The 21780-nt window shown below is 43.2% G+C and overlaps 1 protein-coding gene across 1 annotated transcript in view; it reads left to right on the top strand.

Annotated features, from left to right (window-relative positions):
- The window catches only part of LOC145396553 (teneurin-m-like), a 1418848-nt gene that overhangs the window by 566554 nt on the left and 830514 nt on the right, over positions 1-21780 (top strand). The window contains exon 24 of the mRNA XM_080269929.1: positions 3003-3229. Coding sequence (XP_080126055.1) covers positions 3003-3229 — 227 coding nt within the window. The remainder of the gene's footprint in view (positions 1-3002; positions 3230-21780) is intronic.

The raw sequence follows: 21780 nt of genomic DNA, 5'->3' as shown, positions 1-21780 counted from the left end.
AAAAAACTGCGAACAATTACAGGAAGGAAACGAAGGTCACTGGTGTGTGTACATGACCCTACTCTACCATCCCATCAGTCAGGCATTCTCTTCACTCCATGCCGATGTTTACATGCTTATGTTACATGCGCCCTAATTTTGAGTAAGTTCTTGTGGTAGGTGGTGGCGACCATCATCCACTTACTTGATGTAGTGCTGCCTACTTCCTTAGCTTTTATCATTCTTTTTCTGTGCCTGCCCTCCTCTCTTCCTATTTCTCCAATCTTTCCTGTCGCTTCTTATTCCTTTTCTTTCCTTTACAGGTGGCTTTACATTGAGTGACAAGCCAAATGGTTTCCTTTAAGCCAAGAAACCATTTACAATGCTGGGTGGTAACCATATAACCAAAACATACGTTCTCCCTACTTGTCAACCAGTGGGTTGGTGGAGGGTTGGTGCCCCTCCCTGTAAAACAACTAACTCAGTGTCAAATGGCCACCCTTTACGGGATTATGGTGTCTGGCAGTAGATAGATAGATAGATAGATAGACAGTTTCTTTCAGCAAGAGAACATAACTTACCACCCTCAAAATGGTCAGAAAAATCTAGAAGACAAACTAGAGGATTTTGAACTGAATTGGTATGGTCTTGAGGCTATATGCTTACACGAAAGATTATGGGTTTTACAATTTTAAGAGACGATATTGAACAAAAATATTTGCTAATCAGAAAAAAATTACTCTTTCGTTCCACATATTCTCGTAGGTTAGCATTCAGTTCCACAGTCTTCATTCGGTATCACTCTTCCCATTATATTTCGGACCGACTGAGCACAGTTATTTCTGCTCCTTAGAGTTAGTGTACATTTACTGCTCATTCTTTTGTTTGTTCTTATGTGTATGAGTGAAAGAGAGAGGACTGATACAAACAATAATGTATTCCGTTATCGCTTTCATAGCTGCTTGCCCTGAACAACTCCTTACTGTACTGGTGTCAGTGACGTTGAGTTAGGGTGAGCTAAAAAAACTGCGAGCAATTATGGGAAGGGAATGAGGGTCACTGGTGTATTTACACGACCGTACTCTACCACCTCAAGCAGTCTGGCGTTCACAGTTCACTTCGTCCCAGATGTTTTCGGCCGATGTATACATGCTGATGTAACATGCATTCTAATTTTATTAATTCTTACACGAATTATAGCAAATCACAGGATGGGTTTAGGGGAAAAATAATAATAAAAAAATAAAAAAAGCCAGGTGTTCCAGACGAATCTTTTCACATATGTAAGAAAAAGAAATTGATTATAGAACTTTGAAAAAATGGTCCCAAGGCCGACCACGGAAGCACACAAATATCTGAACCCACAGCCATTGAGGGGGCTAAACGTACGTTTTACTTTTAGTAGTAAAAGCACCTCACCAAATCAGTTCTTCCTGATAGTCTGTTATATTTTTCAGATTATTTCTGGGTTGGTAAATACAGTAAATGTTTCTTATTAAATCTGTTTCCCCATCATTTTTAGCTGTTCTGGTGTGACAACTCTTGTTTATTTCGTTAACATAATGGCGACAAGGACTGTTCTTCCCTAAGTGTTTAACTAAACCTGGCCTACCCGAGCTTATCTGTACCTAATAATTTTAACCTAACCTAACTTCCAGTTGGGAAATTAGAAAACGATATCCACATTTGAGCACGTTGAGTTTCTTCCACTGCACTGGAAACAATCGTAGGGGAAAGTGACGATAATAACGGGGAGGAAATTTTCAGCAAGAAAAAGTAATTTGCCAAACTGAAAGTTGTCAGAAAATTACAGAAACTAGCTGGAGGATTATGCATTGAATTGATAAGGTCTTTCTGCTGCTTCAAGTGTACAATGAAAGACACAAGTATCTTCCCAAAGTCTGACGAATATAGCGTGGAAAAATCGAATTATTTGAAACATGCACTAGTAGAAACAGGGTTTTCATTGTATTTCGCCTGGTGTAAATTTTCTTCAGACTGAACTGAGAAGATAGTTGTGTCTTTCATTGTACATTTATCGGTAAATGAATCAATCAAACTACTGTATTTCCAATTTCCTCTCAAGAGTGAGAGTACGATGCTGTTTCTTCTTTGCACCTGGTTCCCCGGATGCTGGAGATGATGCAGGGCGCTGGGGAGGCATGGTGAAAATACGAAAAGGTGAAGAACAGCAAAAAACAGCTTATCGTACAGCGAAGCTAAGAGGAGAGGACGGACGTGACTCGACTGGGAAGCGCATGAAAATGTGTTTACCAAAGAGGGGTTAGTTCGTTTCTTGCCGCAAGCGAGCGTGGCGCTGTGCAGCACGCCCATTTTGAATTTTTCCTATTTCCTCTCATCGTTTTTCGTACCATCGAGACATACTTTTGTATTGTGGAATTTGTCCTACATTTATCGCTTTCGTACCATCGGAAATTCATACTTTGAGTTTTCATATTTCAAGGACTCACTGTATATTGACTTCATTGTATACATCAGTGTGTGTGGCAGCAGAGAAATGTTGGGAATGAAAGATCCACATTGACTGCTGACCTCCTTATATCCTGCTCCAGAGAAATGAATGATTTGAATTGGTCAAGTAACAGATTTAGATGTGGCCACCGAAATATAAAATCTGTCGTTATAATTGGCCATTTCATAGTTAATTATGACTTGATAAACATAGGTCTGTCTTACATATGTCTCAGAGAATATTCCGGACTGCTTTAACACTTGGTAGGACAAACTTATATTTACTATGGATACATTCAAGCTTGTGTGTGTGTGTGTGTGTGTGTGTGTGTGTGTGTGTGTGTGTATACAGGTTTACCAAACCCGTTTGGCATCATGTGTTCTAGTCAAAGGTGATGTTCTTCTCTGAGTGACTGTACAGCAGTATCTGTGTTTGCTTTAGTTATGAACACTTTTTCAAGCAGAAATTCTAGCATTTATAAAGACAGATAGGCAGTTATAGGTTACAGTTTTATGAGGCGAGGCTCTGTTCCTACACCTAATTCCAACAGATGTTCAGAACATGGGCAGTGCAAGAATGGAACTTGCGTGTGCATGACAGGATGGAATGGACGTCACTGCACTCTCTCAGGCTGCCCCGGCAATTGTCGTGATAGAGGGCGGTGTGAAGCAACTGGTGATGGCACTTGGTACTGCAGCTGCCAAACTGGCTGGGATGGACCGGACTGCTCGGACATGCTCGAGACTCAGTGTAATGACCGTCTAGACAACGACAATGGTTGGTGGTTTTGTGGCTTGTATGATAAATTATTGTGATTAACTGAGTCAGTGTTATTGTTGTGGTGTTAGGTAATTAGAGGGTTTGCAGTGACACCATTAGCTTTTTAAAAGTCCTGGATGCACAGCTATTTTAGGTGTGTACTGTGGTAAACATTGGAGTGCCAGTACATTGAGCCTCCACTTCAAATTCGCAGAAGTTACTAAAACATTGATAAATCAGTCCAGAGCTGCTGATATGTATAAGAATGGTCTGTGGAGTGTAGAGAAGAATATTATGCAGCAAATATTAACATAAGTGATGAAGATCTGTATGGGATGATGAAGTAGTCCAGTGAATGGAATGTGCAACCTTGGATATCATTCACAGACATCACTAATTACAGTACGGTGCAGCCTGGTTATATGATGCCTTGTAATGTGATAAATTGTTACAATAATAATTGTAACATTATACCGTTTCTCGGTACAATGCTAACAAAATAATCACAATTTTGCCACAACGTATCCCAGTACATTAAAGGGGTTGGTGTCAGCAAGGGCATGCGACCAGAAAACTTTGCCTCCGCTACCTAGCAGCAGACTTCTGGGGGGAGGCGTGACAGGGGTTCTGCCGTCATAGCTCATGGGTCGAGGGCAAGATGGGGTTCGGGCCTGTGCTAGAGGGTACAGGGCCTTGCGGTTCCCAGGCTGCCGCTTCCGTCCAATAGAGAGGGGCCCGAACCTGGGAGTAGCACCCCAGGAGGCTGCCCTATCAGTGGGTATATAATGGCGGGATAGTTGCAGTGCCAAGGCGCACTTGGAGGGTTTCCCTGCAGCTGTCCTGGCAGGGTACCCCGAGGCCACTACCACAGCCACTGGTAAGCTGGTGGGCTAGGAGTCCCGGATCCATTGCCTGGACCTGGGACTGTGCAGTGAGTGGGACCTGTGGAATGTCTGTCCCCCTTTATTAATCCTGACTGTGACAAAACACAAGAATAAGTTTCAAAGCAAGTCTGAGGACAGTAAATCACCCAGGGGGATGAGGGTGGGTTCATGGAATGTGTGAAGTTTGAGGGGAAGAGCGGGGGAAGTCGTTGAGGCATTCAGTAGGAGGTGGGTAGATGTGGCGTGTTTGCAGGAATTCCGGTACCGGGGGTGGATCTGCCAGAAAGATTGTTGGGAAGGACTGTTGCTATAAGTTGTTTGGCAGGGGGGGACAGACGGATATGGGGGTGTTGGTGTGATGGTTGCAGAGAAATGGGTGGAATATGTTATGAATGTTATAAGAGTAACTGATAGGATATTAGTAGTGAAAATTCTATTCGGTAGAAATATAGATGCAGTTATATCGGCATATGCTCCACAGGTAGGATTGGGTGAAGCAGAGAAAGATAGATTATGGGATGATTTAATCCGTGTAGTAGGTGGTATGTGGGATGATGAGATAGTGGTTTTGGGAAGGGACTTAAATGGTCATGTAGGTGAAGCAGCACAAGGTTATGAAGGAGTACATGGGGAATGTGCTTATGGTATAAGGAATGCGGAAGGGGAAAGGATACTTGAGTTTGGGAAGGCAACAAATATGATTGTGTGCAACACATATTTTAGGAAAAGAGAGAGTAGGTTAATTACATATGAGTCTGGGGGAAATAGCAGTCAGGTAGATTATTTTTTGGTTAGGAGGGCTGATAAGACATTAATGAGGGATATTAAAGTTATAGGAAGTGAGGAGTGTGTACAGCAGCACAAACTATTGATATGTGATAAGGTGCTTAAAGAACGAGTGATGAAAAAGAGGACTTATGTACCTAGGAGGAAAATATGGAAGCTGAAAAACCAAGCAGTAAGGGATGCCTTCTAGAGCGAGATGAGGAGAGTGGTGGCTGAACAGGGAGCTGTAGACAGAGGCATTAATGAACAGTACAGAGCCCTCAAGAACAATCTCTTGAGAGTTACTGATGTAACATGCGGTTGGACAAGAGGACCACCAAGACATAAAGTAACTTGGTGGTGGGATGAGGGTGTAGAAGCTGCAGTTAAGGAGAAAAGAAGGCTTTTCCGGGAATGGAAGAAGGGTGGTAGCAAGGAGGAATACTTGGCTGCCAAGCATAGGGCTAGAAGAGAGGTATACAGGGCGAAGTCTGAGTCACAGAGACTTTTACTTGATAACCTAAATCTTGGGGAAAGGAAAAATATGATATATAAGGTGGCAAAGCAGATGAAGAGGGATAATCGGGATATTATAGGTGAGCAGTGTGTGAAGAATGATGAAGGAAGGGTAGTGGTGAACAGTGAGGATATTAACACGTTACCCACGTTTCGGCAATATGAGTTCTCTCCCAGGCCGCGTTTCACTTCAGAACTCTCTCCCACCAGTCTGCATGGAGCTATCACAGCGAAAGAATTTATGTCGCTTTACTGAGTAGCAATTAGGGATATGCCTTCATAAAAGTAGTGTGTCACTGGTGGCCCAACACGTGGTATCCTGACATTTTCTTCTCATGTTGCATGATGCACCACCGGTGGATCACTGAGGTAGTGTACTAATTTGGCCGAGGTAGGGCAGTCTCCGCTCACCCTTACCTGGCACCTCCATTTTCTGTGGTTTGTTACCATCTCATTCTCTGTCGTGAAGTTCCAGGCGGCACTTAGCTATTTAGGTAATTGAAGGAAGTCCAAGCAAAGGTCCAGCACTACCTTTTTTATTATTATCTTGTCTCTTGTTCATTTTTCCTCCTCCTAATCTCTTCACCAGCCTTCTAATGCTTTTTTTGCATCTCTGAAGACAGTGTTTCTTGCAACCAAGCATAATGATAGCTGGGTACATTGAATGCCGTAATAGTAATCATCAGTATCCAGCCAGGGATCTATCTATCTATAGCTCAACACCCTAATCCCGCAAAGAGTGGCCACAGACAAAATGCCTCCAAGTCGCTCTGTCACCCACGATTTGACTACCCTCCCCCCAACTCACCTCCCCGCTCCCTCATATACACCTCGACTCCATCCCTCCACCTCATCCTTGGTCTACCCCTCCCTCTCCCTCCCTCCACCTCACTTACATACACCCTCTTAGTCAGTCTTTCATTCTCCATTCTCTTCACATGTCCAAACCACCTCAGTGTATTTCTCCTAATCTCAACCACATCCACATCCACCCCACAACGTTCCTTCACTGCTTCATTCGTCAACCTGTCCCTCCATGTCACTGCATGTGCTCCTCTCAAGTAACTCATTTCCACTGCTCTCACTCATGACTTGTTCCCTTCTTGCAAGGTCCACGCCTCGCTTCCGTATGTCAGGGTAGGGATCACAATACTATCATGCAGTGACTTCTTAACTTCCATACTCACCTCCCTATTTCTCATCACTGCTTTCAGTGTACCAACAACCTTCCTTCCCTGCTGTACCCTTTCACGCACTTCATCCCCCAAAGTTCCATCCTTACTCATCACACTACCCAAGTACTTGAATGCACTCGCATTCTCCATATCCTCACCATTCAACCTCATTGCACACTCTGTGACTTCATTCCTCTCAAACACCATAACTTTACTTTTGTTTACATTAACTTTCAGATTCCTCCTCCTACACACTGTCCCAGATTCATCCACCAAACATTGCAACTCCCATTCATCTTCACTTAACAATACTGTATCATCAGCAAACAGCAACACCAGAATCTTCCAAATCTCACCGTCATTCTTTAGAGCCACCCCCACATCCACTGTCCTACCTTGCACCTCCTTTACAACCCCATCCATGTATATATTAAACAGCCATGGAGACATCACACAACCCTGTTTCAGTCCCACATTGAGATCAAAGAACTCACTCAGCTCACCATCCACTCGCACCGTAGCCCTAGCTCCCTCGTACATACTCTTCACAGCACTCAACAATTTCCCCTCCACTCCATATATTCTTAATACCTTCCACATACCTTGCCTATCTATTCTGTCATATGCTTTCTCCAAGTCCATGAAAGCAGCATACACTTTCCTTCCTTTCTCTAGATACTTCTCCATTAAACATCTTAGAACAAATATCTGATCTACACACCCTTTTCCCTTCCTAAATCCCCCTTGTTCTTCTCCAACTAGCTCCTCTGTCATATGCCTAACCCTATCAATGAGTATTCTACCATATACTTTACCGGTCACACTAAGAAGGCAAATACCCCTATGGTTACCACATACTTCTCTCTCCCCTTTTCCTTTGTATAAAGGAACAATTATACCTGATTTCCAGTCCTCTGGAACCCTTCCCTCTTCCCAAGCCAATCTACACAACTTCCATATCCACTCCACAACAATCTCACCCCCATACCTAAGCATTTCACCACACACTCCATCAATTCATGGGGCTCTTCCAAACTTGATCTTCTTCATTGCTTCCACTACTTCTGCCCTACTGATCTCTTCCTCCCTCCTCTCATCTCTTCTCCCAGCCATTCCCCAACCACTTATACTCACACTGCTCGCACTCTCTACTTTCAACAAATCCTCAAAGTGCTCCTTCCATCTCCTCAATTTCTCTCTTTTCTCCACCAACAATCTATTATTCCTATCTTTCACTCCTCTACTATTTCCCCTTTCACACTACCTTACTTTCTTTACCTCCTTCCAAAACAATTTCTTACTCTCCCTCCATTTCACACTCAGATTCCTCCCAAACTCTCCATCCACTTTTTTCTTACTCTCCTTCACCAGTCTCTTAACCTCCCTTCTCCTGCTCACATATACAGTAGGATCTCACCAATAATGATTTCGACAATAACGTTTTCGGCAATAACGGTAAGTTAGAATAGATACCCAGTTTCTATAATAACGTTTGGATTCACTTGAATAACGGTTATTTCGTGAATACCAAGTTGTTATAGTACAAATATGTCCATATAAAGATGAGGAGTGAAACAGACAAACAAGAAAAGATGAAAGAAATCGCCGAAAATGTGAGCAGTAGCGAGGAGGAGATGGAGGATCCTCCCCTCGCCACCTCCCCTGACTCGCCCACTGCCGTCCCCTCCACCTCCACTGCCCTACCTGACTCACAATCTGCCTCCCCCTCCACCTCCCCAGCCCCACATGACTCACCTGCTCCACCTGGCATACCTGCAACCTCTAACATAATGACTGTTGCTGCATTCTGGAAGAAATGTAACATTCAACAGGCCGTAAATTTCTTCGTCAATTCCTGGAATAATACAACATTGGCAACCATTAGACATGCCTGGTCGGCACTCCAGCCACAACTCAAGTCTGCTGAGACAGAGAGAGAGCAGCTATCAGAATTAATGACTAATGATTGGACTTGTAAATCAGATTTCAAGAAAATACCAGAAACAGTATCATGATCGAGTGAATGCCCGCCATCAGTCACTCATCACTCACTCTCTTTCACAAAGCTAGCCAGTCGAGGAAGAACAACAGAGAAGGGTTGAGTAGATGATGACATTGATGACATTGGGGACTTTTCTGTAGATTTTGACTTTATGGGGTTTGATGAAGTGTTGATGGAAGTGGGTGACCCTGGCGTGAGAGGCAGGAGTGGGGATGAGGCCAGCAAGGGGTCAGGGGGTACGGTACAGTAGCATCCATGCACAAGCCTTGAAACAATCATCATACCAAACACCTCATAACTCCTTTAAGGTGAGTTTTATATTATTTATGATGATTCAGTAACTAATCTTAATATTTCAGCTAAAAAATAGTAGTGATAGGAGGATTCCAGGTGGGAAAAATGGATAAAAGTCCTGGAGTGGTGGCACCAATAAACCCTTTAGACATGTATTTTAATGTCACTCAAATAACTTTTTCGCTAATAACGGCATTTTTCTGGCACCAATTAGGCGTTATTGGTGAGATCCTACTGTACCTCTCTCTTCTCTCTCTCATCTTCTCCCCTATCTCTACTCACTAACCATTCTCTATATGCCTTCTTCTTTTGTTCCACAGCTCGTTTCACCTCATCATTCCACCATGCTGTCCCTTGCACACCCTTACATCTCCTCCTCACTCCACAAACCACCTCACACGCTGCGTCTATCTCTTCCGTGAATATCTTACATACGTCTTCCACCCCTTCCATATGCTCTAGCTCATACCTTCCCAATCTTTCTTCCACTATGCTCTTATACTCTGTCATTTTCTCACTATCTTGCAATTTCTCCACTCTTCTCACAGGAGCTGCTTCCTCGTGTCTTCCCCTTCATCTCCTCAACCACTTTCTTTGCGGCTCTACCTTGGCCATCACTAAGTGATGGTCCGAGACTTCATTCCCCCACCCTCTCCACGCTCTTGCATCCAACACTTGTCTTCTCATTTGCTCATCCACACACATGTAGTCTATCATTGCCTTTCGTTCAACAAGTTCACCATCCATCCTCCTCATTACTCTCCATGTATACCGGTGGATCATCTTATGACGAAAGTAGGTGTTGGCTATTGCCAACCCCTTACAAGCACAGATGTCCACCAAAGCACTACCATTCCCATCTACTTCAGCTGGCACACCCCACTGACCAACCACTCCATCCACTCGTACATTCCCAACTTTGCCATTCATGTCTCCAATCAACAGCACTCTCTCGCTCCTCTCAAACTTGTCCATACATGCTTCTTCTCTCGCCCAAGACTCATCTTTCACTCTTGCCACTCGATCCTCTGTCGGAGCATATATACATACAATCGCCCACGCTTGTATACCTACCTTCATCCTCACCCATACAATCCTTGCACCCATTGTTCCATACTCTTTTATATTCTCCTTCCACTTCTTGCTTATCGTCAGACATACTCCCTCTCTTGCTCTCTCATTCTCATTGACTCCCGCACATATACCTAAACCATATTCCCATTCTCTCACCCTTTCACCTTTCCATTTAGTTTCAGTCAATCCACATATATCCACTTTTGCATCCTCAAGCACCAGAACAATCTCTCTCTCTTTCACTTCATCATTCACTCCTCTCACATTCCATGTTCCTACTCTAAGAATGTCCTTTGTCCGTTCCTTAGTCGTCAATGTATGGTCCGTCCGGGTCCGAGGCGCTTTATTCGCTTTTTTAGTTAGTTCTTTTTACGGGGTGGGGCACTAACCCACCACCAACCCTTTTAGTCGCCTCGTACGACAAGCAGGGATACTGGGGGAGTATTCTTGAAACCCCCCTAACCCAGTTTTTTTTTTTTTCATCTCTGAAGACAGTGTTTCTTGCAACCAAGCATAATGATAACTGGGTACGTTGAATGCCGTAATAGTAATCATCAGTATCCAGCCAGGGATAATTACAAGTATTGGTTATAGTTAATCGTTTTTAATTATTAAAAAATGTTTAATAACCAAAAACATCCAGCACTAATCTTTTTTTGTTGTTTCCTAACAAAGTAAATGTAGAACTGTTCGAAACAAGACTGGTTACTCCATTTTTTCTTCCAGTAAAAAATCACAAATATTTAACATTAGTAAATTTACTCTTTGTTTGTTTTTCCAAGAAAAGTGTATTTGCATCTCATGGCCCTAGTTCTGCAACATGGAGTTGTTTTTCAGTGTTTTTGTGTAATTAATAGTATTGTTTGACATCTTAATGAAATGTAATAGTCACTACTGGAAGTCTGATATATATTCTCTAACTAAATAGGGATTTCTCTAATCTTATATCATTATCCTGTTCAACATGTCTTCTACTGCAGAAGCAGCAACAAAAAATCTGCCCAGCCAATATTCGTGAAAGTGAAATACATGAAAAGTGAAAACAAATTATTACTCATTATTGCACCATCAGTGTATCAACACGCTAGGAAAGAAGACATCAATGGTACATCAGTGGCTCAGCACACGGGTAACGTGTTAAAGATGCATGGAGACAGCATTATAGCCGGTTGTTGAATGAGGAGTTTGACTGGGACAGGGAAGGTTTGGAGCCAGCAGATCCAGTGTTTGACCCTTGGCCTTTGATTGATGCTGCTACTGTGAGTGAGGCAATAGGCAGGATGAAGATGGGGAAGGCAGCAGGTGTGTCTGGGTTGACTGCCGAAATGTTGAAGGCCTCTGGAGATATAGGGGTGAGGTTAGTCACAGACCTTATAAATATGATTATTTATGGGTGTGTTTCCCAGATGATTGGCTGAAGAGTGTAATTGTAAATGTGTGTAAAGGGAAAGTTGATGCCCTGGAAAGAGGAAATTATAGAGGTATAAAGCTTTTAGATCAGATAATGAAGGTAATGGAGAGAGTTTTAGAAGGTATGATCAGAGAAAGAGTAAATATAAATGAGATGCAGTTTGGGTTTATGCCAGGTAGGGGGACCACTGATGCCATATTCGTTGTTCGACAGCTTCAGGAAAAATATATTGGTAGGAGAAGGGATCTGTATTTTGTTTTTGTTGATTTGGAAAAGGCCTTTGACAGAGTCCCTAGAGAGGTGGTGAAGTGGGCAATGAGAAAGCTTGGCTTGGAGGAGTAAGGGTGGTTATGGCTATGTATGTGGGTTCTCGCACCCAGGTAATAGTGAATGGAGATTTGAGTGATGAGTTTTCCATGAATGTTGGTGTGCATCAGGGGTCAGTTTTGAGTCCCATGTTGTTTATCATGGTACTTGAAGCCCTCTCACGTTACTTTAGAAACGGACTCCCGTGGGAGATGTTGTATGCTGATGATTTGGTGTTGATTGCAGAGAATGAAAGGGAGGCGGAGGAAACGTTTTGGAAGTGGAGAGGTGGTATGGAGCACAAGGGCTTAAGGGTAAATGCAGATAAAACAAAAGTGATGATATCTAGGGTTGGTGGCGGTACTGTCAAAGACGAGGGAGATTGGCCATGTGTAGTATGCCACACGGGCATGGGATATAATTCCATCTTGTGCAGTGTTTGTGATATATGGGTGCACAAGAGATGTAGTGGTACCAGAGGTAGAGTGCAAGATAATGCTGATTTTATGTGTTCTGCATGTCGGGGAGAGCAGGTGGAGATTGTCAGGTGTGAAAGGATTGAACTTGCTGGTGAATCTCTTGAGTGTGTGGAAGAGTTTTGCTATTTGGGAGACATGTTGTGTGCTGGAGGTGGGGCTGGAGCTAGCTCTGCGGCTAGGGTGAGAAGTGGTTGGAAGAAGTTCAGTGAGATGTTGCCTCTCCTGACATTGAGAGGACTCTCCCTGCGTGCTAAGGGGTCTTTGTATGCAGCATGTGTTAGGAGTGTAATACTGAATGGTAGTGAGACCTGGGCAGTAAAAGAGGAGTATATTCTCTGGCTCAGACGTACAGAAATGACAATGAATAGGTGGATGTGTAGTGCGTCCCTGCGTACAAGGTCTGGGGGGGCTGGGTTTACGATGGAAGAGTTGAGAGGTAGGATGGGACTAGAGTGTATTGGTGTTGTGATGAGGAGAGGTAGATTGAGATGGTTTGGACATGTGGAGAGGATGGGGGATGATATTTGGGTGAGGAAGGTGAGAAGTGTTAATATTGGGGGTGGGGTTGTGAGGGGTAGACCGCGAAAGACATGGGACGAGGTCATTAAGTGTGACATCAGGACTAAAGGACTGAACAGGGGGGCTGCAATGGATCGTACAGCATGGAGAGCCACCATTAGGTGACCAAGGCTGACGCATGCTGACATGTTGGAGCCTAAAAACGAAACGAAACGAAACAAACAATATTTTCAACAGCTGCTTCCAAGAATCTCACGAGGAGGCAGTGACGCACAGAAGCCAAATATACCACCCAGAGCTTATGTTGGCTATGATCATGGCCTTCTTTCTATTGAGTGCATGAAAGGCCTCTGAAACACCATTGTTATTGCTGAATAACAGGGCAAGTGCTCAGCAGATAGTGCAGTGTGCATTATTAAGCAAAGTGATGCTTTTTGTGTGGGAAACCCTGAAACTTTTGACTTAAAAATTGTGTCAGCCTTATGTAATCATCATCCCCTTAATAAGCTTCCACTCGCTGACTGAGCCATGATGCTTTACCAGTATTTACACTTGCTGTGATCATTGCCCTTTGCCATATTTTGTGCATGAAAGGCCACTGAAACACCATTGTTATTGCCAGATAACAGCGCGGGTGCTTAAGTGCAGTGTGCAGCATTAACCCTTTAACCGCGGGTGTCATTCCAGAATGACGTTGCAAAAACTGGACCAAACCGCGGGTGTCATTCTCGAATGTTTGTGAATATTTTGAATACCGCGCGTTTTTTCCGTGCGCCAATTGTTTCAAGGGAGAGTAGCTATTAAGTTCTTTCACTCCAGCCGACCCCCACCTCCCTCTTCCCCCCCCTGGGGCCCCACCTCCCACCCCCTGGGCCCCCCACCCCACCCCTGACCAAGTGCGCATCAGTATCTGTCCAGCTGTGTGAGTGACAACACATGTTGATGTGGCAGTGAAGTGCAGGCAATTACAGTGCCTTTTACCTGTCTCAGTGAACACAGAGTGGGTGTTTATCGTATGTGCAGTGTTCATATATGTTTATAGTATTATTATCAGAATGTGATTGGCATTTGGTAATGGTGTGTGAGCGAAAAATAGTGATTACAACACCGCTGATGTGGCAGTGAAGTGCAGGCAATTACAGTGCCTTTTACCTGCCTCAGTGAACACAGAGTGGGTGTTTATCGTATGTGCAGTGTTCATATATGTTTATAGTATTATTATCAGAATGAGGTTGGCATTTGGTAATGGTGTGTGAGCGAAAAATAGTGATTACAACACCGCTGATGTGGCAGTGAAGTGCAGGCAATTACAGTGCCTTTTACCTGCCTCAGTGAACACAGAGTGGGTGTTTATCGTATGTGCAGTGTTCATATATGTTTATAGTATTATTATCAGAATGAGGTTGGCATTTGGTAATGGTGTGTGAGCGAAAAATAGTGATTACAACACCGCTGATGTGGCAGTGAAGTGCAGGTAATTACAGTGCCTTTTACCTGCCTCAGTGAACACAGAGTGGGTGTTTATCGTATGTGCAGTGTTCATATATGTTTATAGTATTATTATCAGAATGAGGTTGGCATTTGGTAATGGTGTATGAGCGAAGGTAATGATGTGTGAGCGAAAAATAGTGATTTTACACCCCTCACTTCTAATGGCACTGCCCGTCCTGTGAAAGTCAACAAAGTCATGAAACCTACGTCAATGGAAAGCTGAAGGTTAGTACTTTCTAATGGTACCTAATTTTTTTCTCTAGCTTTATTCTGTGCAGAGTTATTAAGGTTTAAAGGTTTGTTTACATTTGGCTGAAACCCCCGCGGGAGAGGACAGTCAGACCAAAACAATACCCGCGGTTAAAGGGTTAAGTGAAGTGATCTTTTGTTTTTTTATGAAATACTTGGAAATTGTGTCAGCCTTACATAACCATCATTCCCATAACAGGCCTCTACTCAGCTGACTGAACCAAGATAGCCACCCAGTGTTTACATTGGCTGTGATCCTTGCCTTGCATTCTGTTGTGTGCATGAGAGGCCACTGAAATGTTATTGCTGTCTCCAAATAACAGCATTACTGCTAAACTAACAGTGCAATGTGTGATATTAAGTGATGTGATACCGTATCTTTTGTGGGGAGTGATCGTCCAGGCCTTCCAACTTTCCCCCAGTCTGGGGGAGGGGGGAACCCCTGGTGATGACTCATACTGGCATAGGACAGACTTCAGGTGGGTGGCAGAGTCTCTCTCTATTGTTTTTTTAGGCTTCGTGGTCAAGGTAACCCTCCCCTAACCCCATTGAACCCATGTTATATTGACCTCATTTTGTGATACTTCGTTCTGCAGTATGTCTTCATTTGATGGAATCCTATTGCATAATGAGGCTGACTGTATCTTTTCTTTCCACTGAACCCACACACTGCTTTAAACACCTTGAAGCCAAAAATCATATTGTGGATGGATTTGGAAGGTAGTCAAAAAAAGTTAACCCTGTCAGGTGTCTGGGCCAGGAAGATTATGTCTATGCTAGAGTCAGCCACTCTCGCGCTGACCCACATCTTCGCGCCAGGATATTTTTCTCTGATCACTCGGTATAAATACACTTGTGAGGATAGAATGTTGGTTTTCTGAATAGTTGTACTTTATCGTAGTATGTTAAAAAATGGAAAACAAGGAAAATAAAAAGCCAGAATGAGGGTTTAAGTTGGGCAAACACCAAAAATTTTATACCTTGCTGTAGAAAAATATAGTGTTTGAGGGGGGAAAAAAAAAAAAAGCTAATGAAGTTGTTTATCTATCTATTGCCAGACGCCACAAGCCCGTAAGGGGTGACCATTTGACTTTGAGTTATTTGTTTTATGGGGAGGGGCACTAACCACCCACCAACCAACTTGTTGACATGAAGGGAGCATGTATGGTTTGGTTATATGGTTCCCACCCAGCGTTGTAAATGGTTTCTTGGCTTACAGGAAACCATTAGGCTTGTCACTCAATGTAAAGCCACCTGTAAAGGAAAGAAAAGCAATAAGAAGTGACAGGAAAGATTGGAGAAATAGGAATACAGGAGGGCAGGCACAGAAAAAGAATGATAAAGACTAAGGAAGAAGTAGGCAGCACTACATCAAGTGAGTGGATGATGGTCACCACCACCTACCACAATGAAGTTGTATAAATCTGATTTAAACCATGGAATACTACAATAAATTACCTTTACAATGATATATAGATTATGGTTATTTCTGCATTTTATTGTGTAGTAAAGTGAAAGGAAAAAGATGCACAGCTTTTTATTATTCTCGACTGCATACCTTGTATTCGCCTCGTGATTTTTTTTCTTTGATCGGTCAATGTAAATACACTTTTTATGACAGGATGCCGGTTGTGGTGTTATTTTGAAGCTAAATAATTGGACGTTATCAAAATATGTTCAAAAAAGGAAAACAAAGAATATAAAAAGTCAAATGACGAGTTGAAGTTAGGTGAAAACCAAAAATTTTATACCATGCCATAGAAAAATATTCGGCAAAAAAAATAAATAAATAAATAAAAATAATAATAAAGATATATAAATCTGGTTTCCCTACATGTCAAGGAGTGGTTTGGTGGAGGGTTAGTGCCCCTCCCTGTAAAATAAATAACTCAAAGTCAAATGGCTTACGGGATTATGGCGTCTGGCAATAGATAGATAGATAGATTAAACTATGCAAAATGCACAGAGCAAGCATTCTGTGACATCATGCCCAAGTCTCTTTGTTATGACATGTAAACACAATTTATGGTGCATATTTTACAAAAGTATCTCAAAGTGATGAATAAATTCATCATCAGAATCTCTAAGTTGGATTTGAAATGATGCCAAAAAGCGTCATCGGAATCTCAAAGAGTGAATGGGAAATGCTTAGGGGAAAAGAAAGTTAAGTTTGCCTTCAGTACCAGTTTATTGAATAACCATGTGCTTAAAAAGTAGTTTGTGGGCTCCATGTGGGGAGCTATGTGCAAGAAAAATTTTAGCTACTCAGAAAAAAATACTTGCATTCAAGTGCTGTCCTAAATTAGCATTCTTCTTACTACTGGTCATGCGACTGTGCAATTTCCACACCATTTGGACTGACTAAGCTTATGGTCAATACAGGAAGCTTAGGTTAGTCCAATGTAAATTCCTGTTGGCCAATATTTCACCATGGCCATGATTAATGTCACCTCCAGAGGTCAAAGTCCCAGTCTCAGTGTGTTATGATGCTGTCCAACAGATAGCTGACCGAAGAATACTTTACGTTAGAAGAAACATAAAATATTTTTGTACTTGACACAAAATGAGCTGAACAGATTCTCATATTATCCACGTTTTAACTTCAAGATATTAGTTCAGCTGAGCAGTTTGTAAGAATCACCTTTCATCAGTCAGTTATGATTTTTTTTTTCTTGGTTTCATACTATCTGAATTGTAAGTGTTATTCTTGAGCTGCCTCTTATGACAGCTCTGGACTCCGCAGTACTTCCCACTTTTTAGATTATACACCCAGAAAATGAATGGAAAATGGTAGGATACTGATTTCCTACACAGCACAAATGACTTCAGTATGGACGACCTCCACTTTGATGACATCATGTGAAAACCCTCTAATGGTGCTTTTTGTTGCATGAGCCAGTATTCAATAATTGATGGTTTTGATTTCTCAGACTTTAATACAGCATTGTGGTAGGCAGGGGTGCCCTTCATCTGCTCACTCATTGTAGTGCCCTCTCTCCCCTCCCTCCCCCCTCTCTCTCTCTCTCTCTCTCTCTCTCAGATCATGCCTAATAAATGTGCTTAAATTTTTCCACAAAATGTTGAGTGAGTATGATAGGAATAATGAAGCATACAACCTTTATTTACACTTTCAAAAGGGATTCAGCAGAGTACCTCATCCCATACTAATGTGAAAAGTGCATGTAGTTGATATTAATAGAGAGAGTGCACTCTGAATAGAAAACTGGCTAATGGATAGGGAACTGTGAGCAGTCATCATCATCATCAATAGCATAGGGGAAGGTAAGTGCTGTGTGGTGTATAGCCCCACTCACCCTCTGACTTCACCCACAAGGGTCCCATCGTGCAACCCTCCAGGCACCAACTTTTCCCCTATGTATATCTTGAATGATCAACCTACTTCAGCCATGAGTTCCGTGGTCTTCCCCGTAGTCTCCTCCACCCCTTGTCAACACTCTGAGGTCACCCAGTGGGCAGAGTCAGCCACAGGAAAATGGGCTACGTGTTCATGTAGCTCGAGTTAGCACTGATATTTTGTGGGGAATAGGCCTTGACTCAGTGTCATGGAGTAGTTGCTCGTTACGTACCCAGTCGTACCATCGATATCCCTTTATCCTGCAAGGGCACTTACAACTAGAATTATCATTTTGCCACTTCAAGTCACCGCCTAGTGTCCATGTCTCACAGCCATAGAGTAAGACAGGGAGCACCAATGCCTTTAACCCCTAAAGACAGCATTTTTCTGAAGCTATGTTCCATCCCTGGCACAGTTCAGGGTTGATTTGTCAGTATTTACCCAGGTATTATTTTTTCTTACAGATTTGAAGAGCTTGAATTTACACACCTGAAAATGACAAGTTCAATCCCCAAGAACTAATGGTTACCGCAAAACTGCCTGTCAAACATTATAAAAGTCCCCTCTCACCGTAAGGGAGAAAACAGGAAAACATCAGTGGAAACATAATTTTTGCTAGACAGCCTTACCAGAATCAATGAAATTAATGTAAAATATGTTTCTATTGATGAGACTAGGTGCAGGAGTCAGCATGAGAGTTAAAAAAAAAAAAAAAAAAAAGTTTGGCATAAAACTTATTTTTGCTAATGGAGAGAGTTTTAGAAGGTATGATTAGAGAAAGTGTGAATATTGATGAGATGCAGTTTGGGTTTATGCCAGGTAGGGGGACTACTGATGCCATATTCATTGTTCGACAGCTTCAGGAAAAATATATTGGTAGGAGACAGGATCTTTATTTTGTTTTTGTTGATTTGGAAAAGGCCTTTGACAGAGTCTCTAGAGAGGTGGTGAAGTGGGCAATGAGAAAGCTTGGCTTGGAGGAGTGGCTGGTTAGGGTGTTTATGGCTATGTATGTGGGTGCTCACACCCAGGTAAGAGTGAATGGAGATTTGAGTGATCGTTTTTCCGTGAATGTTGGTGTGCATCAGGGGTCAGTTTTGAGTCCCATGTTCTTTATCATGGTACTTGAAGCCCTCTCACATGACTTTAGAAACGGACTCCCGTGGGAGTTGTTGTATGCTGATGATTTGGTGTTGATTGCAGAGAACGAAAGGGAGGCGGAGGAAAGGTTTAGGAAATGGAGAGATGGTATGGGGCACAAGGGCTTAAGGGTAAATGCAGATAAAACAAAAGTGATGATATCTAGGGTTGGTGGCGGCACTGTCAAAGACGAGGGAGAGTGGCCATGCGCAGTTTGCCACAAGGGCATGGGAAGTAATTCCATCTTGTGCGGTGTTTGTGATAAATGGGTGCATAAGAGATGTAGTAGTATCAGAAGTAGACTGTGAGATAATGCTGAGTTTATGTGTACGGCGTGTCGGGGAGAGCAGGTGGTGATGGTCAGACGTGAAAGAATTGAACTTGCTGGTGAATCTCTTGAGTGTGTGGAAGAGATTATTTTTTGTCCTGGAGGTGGGGTGAGAAGTGGTTGGAAGAAGTTCAGGGAGCCGTTGCGTCTCCTGACATTGAGAGGACTCTCCCTACGTGCTAAGGGGTCTTTGTATGCAGCATGTTTAGGAGTGTAATGCTGTATGGTAGTGAGGCCTGGGCAATGAATGAGGAGGATATTCGCCGGCTCAGACGTACAGAAATGACAGTGATTAGGTGGATGTGTAGTGCGTCCCTGCATCCAAGATCTGGGGGGGCTGGGTTCATGATGGAAGAGTTAAAAGGTAGGATGGGACTGGAGTGTATTGGTGTTGTGATGAGGAGAGGTAGATTGAGATGGTTTGGACATGTGGAGAGGATGGGGGATGATAATTGGGTGAGGAAGGTGAGAAGTGTTAATATTAGGGGTGGGGTTACGAGGGGTAGACCGAGAAAGACATGGGACGAGGTTATTAAGTGTGACCTCAGGGTTAAGGGATTGAACAGGGAGGCTGCAATGGATCATGCAGCGTGGAGAGCCGCCATTAGGTGACCAAGGTCGATGCATGCAAGCATGTTGGAGCCTTTAAAAACGAAACAAAAGAACTTTACCAAAATCAACGAAACAATGTAAAATTTGTTTCCATTGATGAAGCTAGGTGCAGTAGTCAGCATGAGGGGGGGGAAAAAAAAAAAAAAAAAAAAGGTGTTAGTAGCTGGACACAGTCCGATCATGGCAGGGAAATTACCATGTCATATTCGGAACAAATGATAGGGAGGGAGGAAGACGGAGGTGGGGTTTGGGGTCTCTGGTGGCGATGAGGGGGAATGTGACACCCCCAATGTGGGGGATATGGTGTAGGGGGTATTACAGCAGAAGGAAATACACACAAAGTGATCTGTCTATCTATCTATTGCCAGACGGCTCAATCCCATTTGGGGTGGCCTCAAACAAATCGCTTCCAAGTTACCCTGTCCCCCGCCATTTCACTGCCCTGCTCCCAACTCACACCCCCCTCTCTCATATACCTCTCCACCCCATCCCTCCATCTCATCCTCGGCCTCCCCCTCCCTCTTCCCCCCTCCACCTCACTCAAATACACTCTCTTCGTCAGTCTTTCACGCTCCATCCTCTCCACACGACCAAACCACCTCAGTGTGTTCCTCCTAACACTTCCTATCACATCCACATCCACACCACAACGCTCCTTTATATCCTCATTCGTCAGCCTGTCTCTCCATGTGACTCCACAGGCTCCTCTTTAATAACTCATTTCCACTGCTCTCACTCTTGACTTGTGTCCTTCCAACAACGTCCAAGCTTCACTTCCGTATGTTAGAGTTGGTATCACAATACTGTCATGTAGTAACTTTTTCACTTCCATGCTCACTTCCCTGTTTCTTATCACTGCTTTCAAAGAACCAGCAACCTTTCTTCCTTGCTGTACCCTTTCAAGCACTTCACCCTCCAAACCTCCATCCTTACTCATCACACTACCCAAGTACTTAAACGTACTCACATTTTCCAATTCCTCACCATCCAACCTCGCTGTACATTCACTGACTTCACCTCTCTCAAAGACCATCATTTTACTCTTCCCTACATTCACCTTTAGATTCCGTTTCTTACACACACTTCCAAACTCATCCACCAAGCCTTGCAGCTCCCCTTCGTCTTCTCTCAACAACACAGTATCATCTGCAAACAACAGTACAGGGAGTTTCCAAACACTATCCTCTCTCACCAGGGTCACTCCAACATCCACTACCCTACCTTGTACCTCTTTTATTACCCCATCCATGTACAGATTGAACAACCATGGAGACATGACACATCCCTGTTTCAACCCAACTTTCAAAGAGAAAAATTCACTTAGTTCACCATCCACACGCACTGCAGCCTTCCCACCATCGTACATACTCTTCACAGCATTCAACAAAGTGATCATAGCAGGGAAATTGCCACATCATTGAATATATATATATTTTTTTTTTAATGTTTCCAACTCTGGGCACAAGCTTCACAGCCTCCTCTGAAGGCCCAGTAGTCCTCCTACATACCATACACCTCTCTACATGTCACCACTTTGGCGCTAACACCCACCGTCCTTATTGAATACATGGTAGGACTGTCTCATACAGGACTTGTGTACTGGTATTAGCAGAGGTATTTTTACGACATGTCGGCGGGTCTTCTGGTAGATCAGTAAAGTCTGATTTCATGACATTCAAATCCTTGAACTATTCCCTGCCCCAGCGGGGATTTGAACCTGGATCCGGTAGGACTACTGGCCACCTCTCTACCGATTGAGCCAGTGACCTTCGTTCCCTTCCCATAATTGTTCAGAGTTTTATAGCTCACACTAACTCGAGGTCACTGACACCGGTACTGTAGAGGGTTGTTCAACGCCGGGGGTTATTTAGGGGTTAATGGAATACATTACTGTTTGCATCAATACTCTGTCTTGCACATATAAACACAATAACGAACAAAAGAATGAGTGCTAAATGTACGTTTAACT

The sequence above is a fragment of the Coenobita brevimanus genome, chromosome 38 (assembly GCF_032717465.1).
Source record: "Coenobita brevimanus isolate Jiangsu-jjx chromosome 38, ASM3271746v2, whole genome shotgun sequence".
Lineage (NCBI taxonomy): Eukaryota > Metazoa > Arthropoda > Malacostraca > Decapoda > Coenobitidae > Coenobita > Coenobita brevimanus.
The sequence above is the reverse complement of the archived record's forward strand: the minus strand, read 5'-3'. Positions and strand labels throughout refer to the sequence as shown.